The 14,763-nt window shown below is 37.5% G+C and overlaps 1 protein-coding gene across 4 annotated transcripts in view; it reads right to left on the bottom strand.

Moving 5' to 3' along the window:
- Window positions 1–12,278: 12,278 nt before the first annotated feature.
- arhgap36 (Rho GTPase activating protein 36) overlaps window positions 12,279–14,763 on the bottom strand; it is a 112,628-nt gene continuing 110,143 nt past the window's right edge. For 3 of the 4 annotated variants that reach the window (XM_084712522.1, XM_084712523.1, XM_084712524.1), the window contains exon 12: window positions 12,279–13,899. In XM_084712522.1, the coding sequence (XP_084568648.1) occupies window positions 13,562–13,899 (338 nt within the window). In that variant the 3' untranslated portion in view covers window positions 12,279–13,561. The remainder of the gene's footprint in view (window positions 13,900–14,763) is intronic. The other variant, XR_014769096.1, reaches the window with a different exon arrangement.

The following is a 14,763-nucleotide window of genomic DNA, read 5'->3' as shown; positions in this document are numbered from 1 at the left end:
TGCATCATGAAGTGGTGCTGATAACATACGGTGTTAAAGACTGAATCTGATAGAAAGGCTCATTATTTTAGTTTTTTACTTGACAAAAAACTCAAGAGTCTATTGTTTTTACCTTAAATTTAACAAAGAAAAATTTTAAATTGGAAAAGAATCTAGGTAAAAGTTTTACTTTGCCATTTGAGGTTTTGCTATTTATGCTTGTACTGGAAAGCATCAGCCAACTTTCTCCTCTCCTATTTCCTGTTCTTAGATATATGTGCTAAGCTCATCTATGTTGCATGGAAAAAACGATTTTGAAGGTGGTTAAAAGATGTTGCTGAGGGGCCTGTAAATCCAACATATACAGTTACATCTTAAGTTAGCTAATGTTGTTAGCTAGCATTCTGCTAACTTTAGCTATCAAATTTAACTAGCTATCTATTTAAGTTGGCTATTTCTCTTCAATTTTTTTCAAGATTGGAATAAAACCTTAAAGTCATTTTTAAAAGCAAAGTTAGCCAATGTTAGTAACCAGCTAACTAGCTAGCTAATTTACATAAGTCATTCACTAGCAGGTTACATTTGATAATTAATATTAGCAAAATGCTAACTAACAAGCAAGCTCATTTACATCAACTTTAAGATCCATGGTTTACTAGTTAGTTACATCTGATAGCTAAAGTTAGCAAAACGCTAGCTAACTAGCTGGCTGACGATTGATGTAAATTAGCTACCTAGTTAGCAAACTTTTTGCCAGTATTGGCTAACTTAAGATATGAGCATGTGTATGTTGCTTTTGAAGGTCCAGCAGCAACATCTGTTAAACATCTCCAAAATGTGGTTTTCTTTTTAACATAGATGAGTCCAGCACATACAGTAGCGTATATAAGTGCAAGAAACAGGAAAAGAGAAAGTTAACTGAGGGTCCAGTGGGTATCAAGCTAGTTCTGTTGTTATTGCAGAGATGTTTTGGATGAGTGACAATACAAAGCCTGGGTGAAACTCAGTTTTTTCCCAGTGCACTCCTCTACAAAAAACAAAAACAATGAGCATAACAGATCACCAACAACCCTGTTCCAGTTTTAAAAGACGAGCTGGCTAACAATGAGTGAAAGTTTTAGTGTTGAAGTTACTGGTGTGTCGTGCCATTACGGGTCATGTTTGGTGCCACAGTGGAAAAATTTTAACAAGAGAAGACATTGAATGAAGAGCGGTCGGGTGTTTCAACATTAAACAACATAAGCTAACTTTTTTTTAAGACTGCTTTTTGGTGGTTTCGGCAACAAGCACAGTCTCCTTTGCAGTTTGCTTTCAAAAGTTTGTGTTTTAACATTTTTGACTTTTTTAAAAATGCCAGATTATGCACATTTGTACCATTTTTTTAAGGGACACACACAGACACAAGTACTTTCTCTTTCCTTTAAGTCAGTTCTGACACTCAAACTGTCACACTACGTTCAGGTTGAATGTTTGTGTTCAGTGTGTCTTGTCCTTTCTGTTCCTCATTATCGAAGCTTTATTTCTGGACAGAAACTCTTAACACCTCCATACACAGACCTCGCTGCAGCTGGTTATGCACATCTCATAATACCAGTGACCAATCACACGCTGGCACATTTGGACTCTGGCTTAAGTGTTTCTCCTGCAGCTGCAGCTCTGGCAGGCAGTCAGACCTTTTACATAACATGTTTTTCACTCCAGAACCTTAAATTGGAGCCCTCAGTAACGCTGAGTGATGCTAACGGTCTGCTGATGTGGAGCTCGTCCACATGTTATATTTAATGCAGTAATGTCTCATGTGTTTGTCTGAGTGGTTTAAAATGGATTCCTCTCCTCTGTATCTTCTAAAATCTAATTTAGAGTCCAGGATGCTCACAGCTTCTGATTTAATGTTGACCCAACTTTCTAAAATAATAAAAAAAAAATGAGCAACATTTGCTGCTTCTCCAATGTGAGGCCTCTTTTCACTGTAAATTGTAACCCTAATATTATATATATATATATTATATTATTAATAATCATTAGTGTGAAAATTAAGCCCCCAGCAACTTCTACTTTGCATGTATAGCAATTTCTGCCTTGATTACTTTCTTTTTCCTGTCGTGATTTCAGTGGGCACGCAGAAGCAGCGTCAGGTAGCCAGCTGGAAGCAGATGGCTTACAGCAAGGCAAAGTATGATGGGAGTAAGGTTAAAAGAAAAATCAAATTACCGCAGTTTTTTTTTCAGTCAGTGCTTTCAAACTGCTTGTTTTGTCCTAAAAGGGGTCCACAAACAAAAATATTCAATTTACAGTGATAGAAAACATCACATCTTCACATTTGAGAAGCTAAAGCCAGAAAATGTTTAGCATTTTTAATTTTTAATGATTAATAAATTTATCTAACAGTTATCTGATTATCAAAATTGTTTCTGTCAATCAACTAATCAGTTTATCGACTAAATCATTTTGACTCTAATCTCCAAATAATTGTGAGGAAGTGTTGTATCTTTCTTCTGCTTCATCAGGATCAGCTCAAAGATCAAACATCAAAATTGTTATTTTATGGGTCGTATATAGTTTCACTCCTCACATAGAAAGTGTAATTAATGTTTTCACAGAGGAGCAGGAGCCGTTTTTAAGGCCTGTACTCGTTCTCTCTAACTCGAGCCTTCTGATGGGTAAAAACCTCCTTTTTCACCTCCGTTGTTTCTGTTTAACGCACAAACAAACCAAATGTAGGTTGTTTTTTTTTTTGGTTTAGTCTTGTTTTTTGAAGTATGTTTTACACTGCCAAGCTCGTGAGACTCCACCCAACTGGGCTGTCCCAGATTAACAAGCAAGCTCACCCCCGTCAGTCCCTGTAACAGGGCTGCAGCAGATGGAAAGTGGATGGAAACGTGCTCTCTGTAGCCTCTGAGGTGTTTATATTCTACAGTAGTTGAGTGGCCTGGGCAGTGGGTCAAGTATTATCTGAATGTTAAAATGTACAGTAAAATAAAACTAGGGCTGCTGCTTGACCTGTAAAACACCACGTCTCAGTAATCTGAAGTTGCTCTCTGTCCTGCGTAGGCAAGAAAAGCACTTTTAACATCAATTTGTAACAAAAAAGTTTTTGATTTTGATGAGAAGTAAAAGTGGAAGTAATTGAGGTCAGGACGATGTGTAGTTTGGATGTAGTTTGGGGTTTGTTGACAGTGTTTTCACATTACAAAGTAATCTACCGCCAATGAGAGCTTGCATTTGATTGGCCACCATAGCACCTGCTGTCCAATGTTATGTTGCGGACCGACAAAAGTTGAATCAGCTGATTCCTTAGCATTGCAACTCAACTGTGACCTGTTCAAATGAATTAAGAGGCTGTGTTTCTTTCATGCATGGCTTAAGTCTTAACATAGCCTCAGATCTGATCCAAGAACAGCCTCATTTATGAAACGGACTTTCGATCTTTAGTATGACTTGTGCAGATAACCACACCTAAGATCTAGAGCTAATTTGGTGGAGAAGGGCCTTTAGTGAGCAGGGACAATAGCCTGCTAACTTGACATGCCAGATGGTTTGTTACACAGATCTATCTGGTAAGTGGTCCTTGGTAACTGTTTGAGAAAGGGCAGGCACTTTCAAGAAGTACTTTGCAGGTGATTGGATGAACCATCGATCATCGTCAGCTGCAACCAATCAGATAAACGAGCCAAAGCCAGTCAGGAGAAGAGTGAAAAAGATCTTTTCCACTGAGGAAAACCTTCTTTCAGTGAAGAAGCTGAATTCTTACGGCGTCACATTTGTTGTTTTTGAATGACCAGTTTCTTGTTTTTCATTGTCCCACCTAAACCACTTTCATGGCTGCCAGTAGTTCCTCACAGGAGACTGATTGGTCCAAACCATGTTGGTTTGGCCTCAACAAGCTAACATGAACCCTGGCGAGATAGATTCTTGGGTGATCTCGCAGGTCCTGCTGCCTCGCAAGGTAAATTTCCTTGTACCACCTTTGATAAACATCATCAACTGTACTGACAGTCATGGATAAAACCATCTCTTGTTGGACCAGGCAGTATGACAGTCCCAGACCAGGGCTAGTTACACTCACAAGTCGGTCTCTACGCTTTGTTTCACCCAATAGAAGCTGTGGACAATCGTACAAGCTTTCTGACTGTCTGGTATTGCGGGACTAAGGGCTAGGTGATGTTAGAACACTGCCAGCAGGCCGAGCCATGTCCAAACTCATAAGTCCTCTTTATTTAATTTAGTAGTTTAAATCTGTTTATTACAGCCACAGAAGTGTGCACTCAAGCTGATCTCACTTGGATTAAAATTTTCAAAACGGAGTAAATGACCGAAGGACAGAGAGCGACTTCTGATGACGTGTCCCCAACACTTCCCTTCATTCACTGGGTTGAGGCTTGAAGTCAACACTATTTCCTGTTCCTGTCTGTGCTGCTCTTAAACTCAACTAATCTACATGAAAGGAAGAAGAAGAAGTTTTGTCTGTTGTTTAATCTGTTTTTGGGGGTCGATCCACTTCGTTTCCATCAGTTCTACCATTTTTGAAAGTCAGAAAAGGTGATTTATGGTTGCAAATGACTTGAAACGCAGGTTATATCCAGACACCAACAGAAACTGTGGACTCCTGTAAGAACTGCTTTTATAAACCAAATGATGTGTTCACATTTTAAGCTTTTTAGTATAAATAAACAAAAATAAGCACAAAAGCGCATTATTTTGGGGGTTGAAGTCCGCAGATTCAGCTTGGAGCTGGTTATGATTCTGTCTTTTGACAAAATGCAGTTTAATGGAAATCATTGGTCCCCAAAAACTGTAAATGTCGTCATCAACAAGACTGGTTGAAATTTTTGGTTAGACAAAGTATTTGAAACCATGTTGAAGGCTCTTTTTTTAATTTAAATACTATTAATATTATTATGAATGTTTATGTTATCTTCTTTTTCTTAGATGTTTCACTTGTTTTTGATATATTTCACTAATTTTACTAGTCTACCATTCTTGTGTAGGCAGTTTTGGATATTTTTGAAGATTATTTTTCTTTAATTTGGGAATATGTGATGAGAGATGTTGATGTGTACATAAATACAGATGTTATTATTGGAGTATAAATATTTGCTTGCTTGAAATAATCAGCAGAGCTAGATCAAAAAATGTTAGTGGACATTATATCTCTAAATACTTTTATTCTGGTAATGAATCAATACGCCTGGTGTTTAAAAAGTATCAAGCCCCACCTATCTGGCATCCCAGGCAGCCTAAACCAAACAGCCCAAAGCAAATGAGCTCATATGTAATCTGACTGATCAAAGTGTAATACACAAACAACTGACTGATTTAATTAAGATGCACTTACTTACAAAAAAATAAAAACTACTGTGCGGAAAGGAACCGACCAAAAGCTGTTCTGTGTATCCCTGTTTTAAAGGAAAAATCCATTTTGAAGAACAAAAACCATTGGCGTGTTTTTCTTTTTGCCTTTCCTGTGAATAACTGGTCAAATGTAGACGACATGGTCACACCTTGAGACATTTACAGTGACGTTTTGTTCATAATCACAGTGCTGAAGACCACTAGAAGATGACTTTATTGGTTTAACAATTTAACAAAAGAATTATTTTAGCTTAAAGTCAATACGAGGCTCAAAAATGTGTCTCATAAAATTTAAAAATCTTTAACTTGGAAACTTTTTTTCAACACTGGTTCCATTATAATATCTGAGTTTCAGTTCTGATAAACAAACCAGCTCACTGGAGCCCAACCAATAAGCTGCAAGGCTGACAGTATAACCGTCATTATTAGCGTTAGCGTTATTAACTTATCGCAGATATATTGGTATTGCAGCGCAGAAAAGCCAAAGATGTATTTGAGGTTGTTTAGACGCAGTGATGCAATTTAACTATTTTAACACTGGGTTCAACCAGACCTTTCTTCAGCGCTGGCCTGCGCTAAAGGCTGGATGATTCTCCCAAACGGACTTTCTGAAGTTTACTTTTCACCATGCCTCTGCAGAGGCAGAACATATAATAATTACCTAAAATGAAGTGTGGAGAAAAACTAATATTGACATCGGCGTCAGCCTTAAACTTCCAACATGCATCATCAATCTGACTAAATAACTTACTTTGATTTTGTTTGCTTTTTACAGAAACTTTTTGAAATTATTTAGATATTCTGAATTAAACCTAAATTAATCACAGAGCAATACAAATTATGATGCAGAACAGATAATATCAGGTCAAAGAAAATACGACGACTAATAATCTGACTGAGTATTCAGTGTTTTCAGTACTGGACTCAGATTTTACTTTACTTTTATACTTAGCACTACTAAAAATTAAACTGGTCATCAACATTGTGATTATTTGTCTAATCAGAGTCTTGAAGGCACTGTTCACTGGTTGATTTTTCTCTAATATAAAATATGATGTTGTCTACAAACAGTGTGACCTTTCTCTGGAGCTTAATTTTTTTTAGCAAAGTTAACTAAGTAAAGCAGAAAGAAATGGCGTCTTCATCAGAAGGTGCAGAATATGTGCCAGAATATAATCATGCAATTTTTTTTTCCAATTAGCCTTACAGTTCATCAGAAAATGTTTGATAAATCAGGATTCTTGTTAAGCTCGTTGTTCAACAGCAGCACATTAGATGAGTTGGTTTTTGGGGGGGAACAGATGCGCCAACGGTTTGTCAGTCAAAATGACATCTGCGAGTGAATTTTTCCTTTAACAGTATTAGTTGTTCTGTCCTCTGAAATGTTCCTGCAGGGCTTCGGTTGTCCACATCACTCGCCCTTTTCAGACTCGCCAAGAATGTAAATGTTTTGAACCTGTTATATGGCGGGCGAACAGTGACTGAATGTGTCATTAACACTCCGATATTGTACGTTTGCAAACAGTGTGCAAAGTGGCAGCAGCCTCACAGACACAAACAACAAACCTTATTATTTACTTTGTTCTAAAATAAGGATCAAAACTGCTCCAGGAAATATTCAGACTCCTTGATTTGTATTTGTTTGGCAAATTTGTGACATTGAATTCTGCTGCTTTAAGAAGGTTCTGTTGCTGCATCAATTTACATAAAATATTCCTGTTCTGGAGAAAAGAGAAAGACCTTGTCTGAGGCACAGCAGACAGGAGGTAAAAAATCAAGGTGGTTGAGTCTTTTTTTTCTGAAAGGTCTGCCCTTGTTTTGGCAGCAGTCTCAGACAGACAGAAGTATTCTCACTTGGTTTTTGAGGCAGACATTTAATTGGCCACGAAGCTGCACAGAGTCTGGGGCTACGAGCAGATCTGAAGGACGAAGAATTGAACCCTTCTCCTCTGAGTTGTTTTGTGGGTGTTTGTGGGGGCTGCTGCCGCTGCTGTCTGAAGTTCATTCTGAGTACATGTAGATGCAGTGAAGTTTGGGAATGACGGCTGGTTCTGATGGTGGCCAAACTGTTTGAAATAAAACACAGACCGGTTTTGAAGATGGAATAATCTACACTGTCTCCTGTGTTTTATGTTGTTATGTATTCAGTTTGTGGTAAATATTGTTCTGTTGCAGGAATTAAATTGTAGGAAAGTTTTCGCAGGTCCTAAAAAAAGTCTTAAAAAGTATGAAATCCAATTATCTAAGGCCTTAAAGTGTCATAAAACGTCTTAAATGTGATGTTGCCTGGATTTTAAAGTTGCTAGTAACTTTTAGAAACTTCAGTCTTACTTATAAATCTTTTTAATGTATTTTTGTTTAACTGTAACAACTACAAAATGAAAGCCAGCAGGGAATCAATAATCTTGTAATCCTATTTTCCTTCATATCCCTAATATGTTTTCACCTGCATGGATGTCAAATAGGTCTTAAATTGCATTCATAGTGGTTTTAAATTGAACCTTTTGAAACCTGCAGACATCCTGCAGAAATCTATTTTGTGAAAAAATTGTCATAATTTCCTTAGGTAATATTAATACATGTAAATGTTTGCATATTGTTTTTGTGTTTTTGGTTAAGAAGCCCCAACTTCATTGTGTTTCTCCCTCTCAACTAAACATATGTCCCTAATCTCAGTGAAACATTCAAAAGAAATGCAGAAAGTGAAAATTGGCACCAGCACCTCCAGTGACATCCCAGAGAATTATTATTGGAAAACAATGTTTTACCTGTTTCTCAACTTCAGTTTTTGCAGATGCTGCCATTTCAGTGTCGTCGACTTTTTATAATTCCTGCCAAAGTAGTGCACAGTTGTAAGTACATACAGTATTTCACTATGAAATTAAGTCCAACAATAACAAATGATAGAAAAAATATGAGAGGTCACAAGATAATAAGGAAGCAACTAACACACATTAAAATATCTCACACAACTTTTAAGAAAAGTGTTGATACCAGATAATTATACGTCTTAGGTTCTTTAAAATGTAAAAAATTTTAAGGGGTCTGGAGGTCTTTTTTGCAGGGGGTCTGGAGCGAAAAAAGAAAAAAAAATGTTGAGATACTATGTAGGGAAACTTTTTTTTGTCACCTGCATACGTCTGATATAAATGATTTTCTCTCTGTGTTTAGAGCTCCTTTTACACTGAACAAAACCCCACAAACATCTGGCTTTGTGGGAAAAGTTACGGACGGTGATTTTTTTTTGTTCCTGTACTAAAAGCATTCATGTCATCACTTGCCTCTGAGGGCTTCTGTAGATTTGAGTTAACAGTGAAACAGGATCAACTTACCAGTGAAGAACCGTGGCTGTGATTCAGTTTCCGTTGAAGTTTCCTGCTGACAGGTAAGTGAGAGAACATGTATTTAAGAGACATTAAACAAACAAAGACTATGGAGTTTATATTTTCACTTTAGATGCTGCAGTTGATTTTTATTTTCTATTCTTTTGCAGGTTTGTCTGAGTCAATCAGGAGGATAAATGTCTGATGACGTTTAAGTTTAGAAAAAGCTGCAGCATCTAAACCGTGAGCTCATCCTCCACTGGAGGGTTTTTTGTCTTCTGACTCACCTTATTACTTCTGGAGGATTGTTGCTCTGCCAAAAGTCTGACCAAGACTCCCCTTAAAACAGATTCTTCTGTTTAGTTTCTGAAGTGGTGACAGTGCACTGACCCAGAGCAGAAGATTTAACAACAACAACGACACAGAGGCAGTTTGACATTTAATTCTTTGCAGGGAGGTGAAGGTACATTCTGTGGTTTAGGTCTCAACAAACCTCGATGGATTTTACAACAATATAGAAAAAACGCATCACAGACAAAAAGACAAAATACAGCTTGTTTTTCCCTACAAGGAGACCAAAAGAGAAAGACGATACATTCACCTGCTGAGGTGAAGGACAGACTCTGTACAGCTTCACGTCAGGATGGAGGAAAATCTCTGTACAAGCGTGGAAGTTTACACTAAAGAGAGGCCAAAAACAAACATGTACAGTTTCTAGTTGTTTGGCACTATTCCCAAACCTAACACAAGAATCATTAACATCACAGGAGTGTGTAGATGTTGGGAGAAGCAGGTTGAGCTGATGTGGTGAATGTCGCCCTCCTGTGGTCAAATGCAGGTAATACAGCTTTTATACAATCCTGTTTTATAGATCAAGGATGAACGTGCTGCTGAAATCAGACATTAACGCCTCCACATGTTTTAAAAACAGGTCTCATTCAGGTCAGAAGGCATCCTGAGCGATGTTGGTTGAAAAGTTTTTAAAGTACTGAAATATAGAACAGACCAGTGGTTCCCAACCCCTCTGCTTTGATGCAAGATGATGAGTTTGATTGGAAATTAAGAAAAAACAGTTGCCATAATGCCCAATTTAGTAGCCTTTTATAGCATTTTAAATGTTTAGTTTGTTTACGTTTTCCCTTTAAGAAATACACAAGTTCTGCTATAGAAAATTACATTTTTTTTCTGACCTTTGTTCCTGTCAGGGATGGGTATTATCAACAGTGTCTCAAAAAGAAAAAAATAACCTTGGTTCAGACCTGGGGGCTGGACTTTCAGGTGTGAAAGCACCCTAACACTACACAATTTGGACTGGCAGATTTGATCAAGAGATGAATTAATAATTAGTTAAGAGGAGATTAATGCGGCATCTGACCTCTAAGAGATGAACAAGAATATGAGGTTATAAGAGAAACTAAGGGGCCACAAGAAAACATGGCTTCATTTTAGGGGAATCTCTAATCTGACATTAAAAATAAACTTATCAACCAACTTCGGCGCAGTTTATCCTTTGACATGAAAATTAAGGCGAGACCTGATTAGTAGGGAGCTGGAAACCGTGTGAATGTTTACATATTAGATAGTTTTCACATGCAGCTGTTGAACATCTGTGCTTATGTTATTGATTATATGTTCCAGGCGTATCAAAGTGTTACAGTCGTAACTGCTGTGTCTCGATTCTCTGAAGATCACATTTCTAGATGAAACGTGTCAAAAACAGATGATTTAAAACCATCTGTCTCGTTTCAGAGGCTCGGAGAAAAGCAGCGTTCTTGGCCTGATGTCATATTTGCAGGCCGCGGCGTTCAGTTCAAGTCAGGAAATATCAGAAGCAGAAGGTAAAACTCCACTCTCAAGTCTTGTTAGCAGTCTGGCATGTTGTTAAATGACAGGAGATTACAGATAAACAGCTGTTATATGAGTATATTGTCTTGTACTGTATATTCAGGCATTGTTGAATTAGAGTTCCCTGTACTTGTCAGAGTTGATGAAGAGCACCAGAGCGCACTGTTAGTTTTGGTCTCAAATAATTTTAGGGCAGAAACAGGTCCAGCCTGACCGTATGACGGCCTAATGAACCCTTCATGGGCCTCATTCTTCAGAGGATCCAGCCCCCTGAGCTGGACCACAGCTGCTGTTTCCTAAACAGGTGGCAAAAAGTTAGCTAATACTAAATTAAAATACTTCTGTACATCCCAGTGAGCATTCATTTAGTGATCTGCAGGTCAAACATGTCTTAATTTGTTTTGTTTTTTAGATGAGTACTGTATGACTGTCGTTTACAGTGAGAGTCAACTGTAATATAACCTATGTCACTCACTGTAGTCCTGTGAATTTAGCAAAGAATGTGGCAAGAATTATGCACAATGTAAATTTACCTAAATTTTGTGTTATTCTTTTAAATTGGGATTTAAAAAAATCACAATACAAAATAATCTTCTAACAAAGTATTACAGTTATAATAGGTACCACTTTCTGAATTGGTGTGTATAAGACATGACATAAAACTGTAATAACCATGACATGGCACTTGATGTTTATGACTGTTGTCATGTGAGTTGATGCAAAGTTTACATTGTGTGAGATGTTGCTGTTATGGCGACTTGACATTAACCGAGACATCATTATCTGCTATAACATCTGATAGACCAGAACAATATGTCTTTGCTGTGACAACTCAACATTAACCAAGACAACAATATCATTGTTATGACAACTTGACATCAACCAAGACAGTCATAAACACATCATAACAGGCCTAATGATCAAACTAATTTCAGAAACTATTTAACTTTATGTATTAACATTACCTTATTAACTGTCATATGTGGTATTTTCCTTGATCTCAAGTATAGCGATACATTTTCATAAAGGGTTATTACTCTGTCAAATGCTTTATAACAACGTCATGAGTAATTCTTTTGACCTCAGCTGAAATGGTATCATCTGGACTCTCAAAGTCAACTTTGCATTTTAAAAAAGGATTAATTTACAGAAATACACTTAATGGAAAAAAGTCAGACATCCATAACGATGCCATGTTAATGACAGCTGTTGTGTCATAGTTATGACAGTGTTATGTCAGTCCTATGCATACCCCTTCAAGTTGGGTTTACTGTGCAATATCATTCCATACATTGGTTAAATTAAGCTACAAAAAGACACTATGGGCAATACACACTGTAAAACTAATTTAAATGTTGTTTAAACCAGTTATATGGAATCTACACATGAAAAAATATATTTTCAATCAAATTTAGCCCAGATTTAAGTAGTTGTCTTTTGAACTGTAAATTACCAAATCAATACTCGCTGAGGTGCATGCGAAAATGTAATTTTGGCTCTGATCTTTCAAATATTTACATGCGTTCAGGTTTTTTGAATTCTTAAAGTCACTCTAGCTGAATGTTGAATTGTAGTTAAGATTTACAGAGAATGTAGCTTATTGCAGGTTACAGGAAAAACAACAAAAACCAAAGGGAGCCTGGTAATGATGTCACTAAAGATAAAGAGGTGTTAGTAGAGTCCATGCAGCTAGAGTTAGTTATGCAGTTCTAGGTAGTAAAGATGAGGGTTGAGTGTGTAAAATCATGAATATATTATTTACATCATCACACCAATTATAAGTGCATTCACTTCCAGATTTATTTAGTCTTTTTTTCTTCATTTGCTGACGTCTCTGTCCGAGAAAGCTGTGCTTAAAAGTCTTTGTCATCAACGTTTCCAACACAAGTCCAGATGGTCTTTTTAAAAAGTGTTTTTTGAGTATTTATCCAACTTTTTCTTCACCATTTGTCGGTTTTTACATGCTTTGTGTGTCCCAAATACACATGCATACACATGCCGAGTTCCAGAGGTGCCAGAAAAGTGGGAAATTCCAACGTCACGTTTGGAAAATCTGCAACAGACCTTAAAGTCGTACGTTCACATAGAAATGTAGGATTCAAGAGGTTTCTTAACGGAGTCGGTTATTTTGATTATTTTAGGTGGGGTTGTATGAGGTACTTATCCATAGTCAGTGTATTACCAGCTACACAATATACTGCTGTAAACAGGGTCAGCAACAAAAGGCATTTTAGCCACTTCAGAAAAAATCAATGTCAGTTTAAGTATATGCTATATTTAGAATATTTTCCCCAATTTATTTTACTCTCAGTCTGCTTTTTTGACGGGGAACTGCTGTTTTATAAGCCAAATATCACTCAAACCAAAGTCCATTGTCAAAATCATTAATTTTACCTTGCAGAGCATGGTAGTTGCTGGCCTTCTGCTGCCCTGGTTTGTTTTATTTGTTTGTGTTATTGTGTGATTTTGGTGAGTCCAAACTATCTTTTTAAAACACAGAAGTCACACAATAACATAAACAAACTAACAGATCAAGACAGTGACAAATCAGCAACTCTCATGTTTTGCAAAGTAAAATTACTGATTTCGACTATGGAGTTCGGTTGGTTTGGAGAGAGTGATATTTGGCTTATATAACAGCAGTTTTCTGCCAGAAAAGGCTGTCTGACAGCAAAGTAAAGCAGTGAAAATATTCTAAATATAGCGTACACTTAAATTATATTGATTTAAGTTTGTTTGCTAACTCCCTCCACACCAGTTCACTGCTCAGCTTCCATGCTGGTACTCCTCTCTGTTTCTCCAAACTTTTGACCTTTTGACCTCCATCTGCTGTAGGTAACAAATTATTGATTAGTACCTCATACAACCTGACTCCACATAAAACGAACTATCCCTTTAGTTTAATCCTTTTTATAGTCACAGAAACACTCTTAACTTTAGATTTTTTAAGTCAGCAGTTGTCTCTGTAAATGTAACATGTTCTTTGACCAGTTTTCTGGAGATTCCTGACCTCTGACAGCGAAAACTCTTTCCCTTCGTGTTGCTCCTCTTCTCGCCCTTCATCATACCATTGTCTCTGAGCCTGACCCTTTCCCAGTGAAGAAGTCCCAGAAGTTAGCGGCCGGTGACGGTTTGCTCTCTTCCTGTGGCGTCTGTCTCACCCAGATGCTGTTCTCCGTCAGCCCGCTCAGACTGGAGCAGCTGCCACTGGCGCTGCCGCCGCCGCCGCCCAGGGTAAAGCTCAGCGCCGAGCCCAGCGGGCCCCTGCGGTCCTGGTTGTCAGGGTCCTGAGCGTGGAGTCTGGAGGTGGAGGAGGAGGAGGGCTGCGCCAGGCTGAGCAGGTTGTGGTGGGAGTGGAACTGACGCATGTGGCGGATGGATTTCCCTGAAGTGACCTCACCTGGAGGAGTGAAAAGACGGAAAGGGTCAAAACCTGCATTTTTCTGGCTTAAAGGGATAGTTCAGATTATTATAAGGTCTGCCTTAAAAAAAAAAAAACACTTTTCTTTTGGAGGAAACATAAAACTCTTTCTTTTTTTCTTCAGCTCATAAAAAAACTTTAATGATTCATAAAGTGGGAAACAAAGGACAATTGTTTTTACCTTCTGATATATTACCTTAAAACAAGAAAAGAAAATCTATTTAATGTCATTCCTCCACAAATTCAAAGACCTTTAAAAACTGGAAAAAATCTATTAAAACATCAAATTTTCAATTCATATAGGAACATTTATTATTGTCACTTATCCAACCATTGCAACTTTCTATCTGTCACAACTAGGTGGTGCTGTGGTCACATTTATCATCCCAACACACCCACGTTATGGACGGATGAGTTTGTGCGTGAAACAAGGGAGGCAGAGTATCCACTTTATTTAACAGACATACGAACTGTAAAGATACTTGTGCTGTAGTGAAGCCACACGTCACTGTATCTGGAGAAGAATCAACAGTAAACAAATAAGAGCTTGAATAAGATGATTTCTAGCCTCTTTGTCCCATTTATAAACTCAAGACAACAAACCAAAATGTCTCCTTTTTTGCTATAATTGGTAACAAATTAGATCACTCTTTAGGGAAAGAGTTAGAAAGAATATTGTGGCCTGTAATAGAAAAGCATTACCTTTATATTTATAAACGTAAAGGTATAAATGCTGTTTCAAACACCTCTCCATGATGGCCTGAATTTTTATGTTTGTTTTTCTAAAGAAACTGCTAAATCCTGGTGGGATAATACTGAGCCTAAAAATACTGGAATCAACCT

This window comes from Lutjanus erythropterus, chromosome 23 (assembly GCF_056507025.1).
Source record: "Lutjanus erythropterus isolate fLutEry1 chromosome 23, fLutEry1.hap2, whole genome shotgun sequence".
Taxonomy (NCBI): domain Eukaryota; kingdom Metazoa; phylum Chordata; class Actinopteri; order Lutjaniformes; family Lutjanidae; genus Lutjanus; species Lutjanus erythropterus.
Note: the sequence above shows the minus strand (reverse complement) of the source record. Positions and strands in the feature narration are given on the sequence as shown.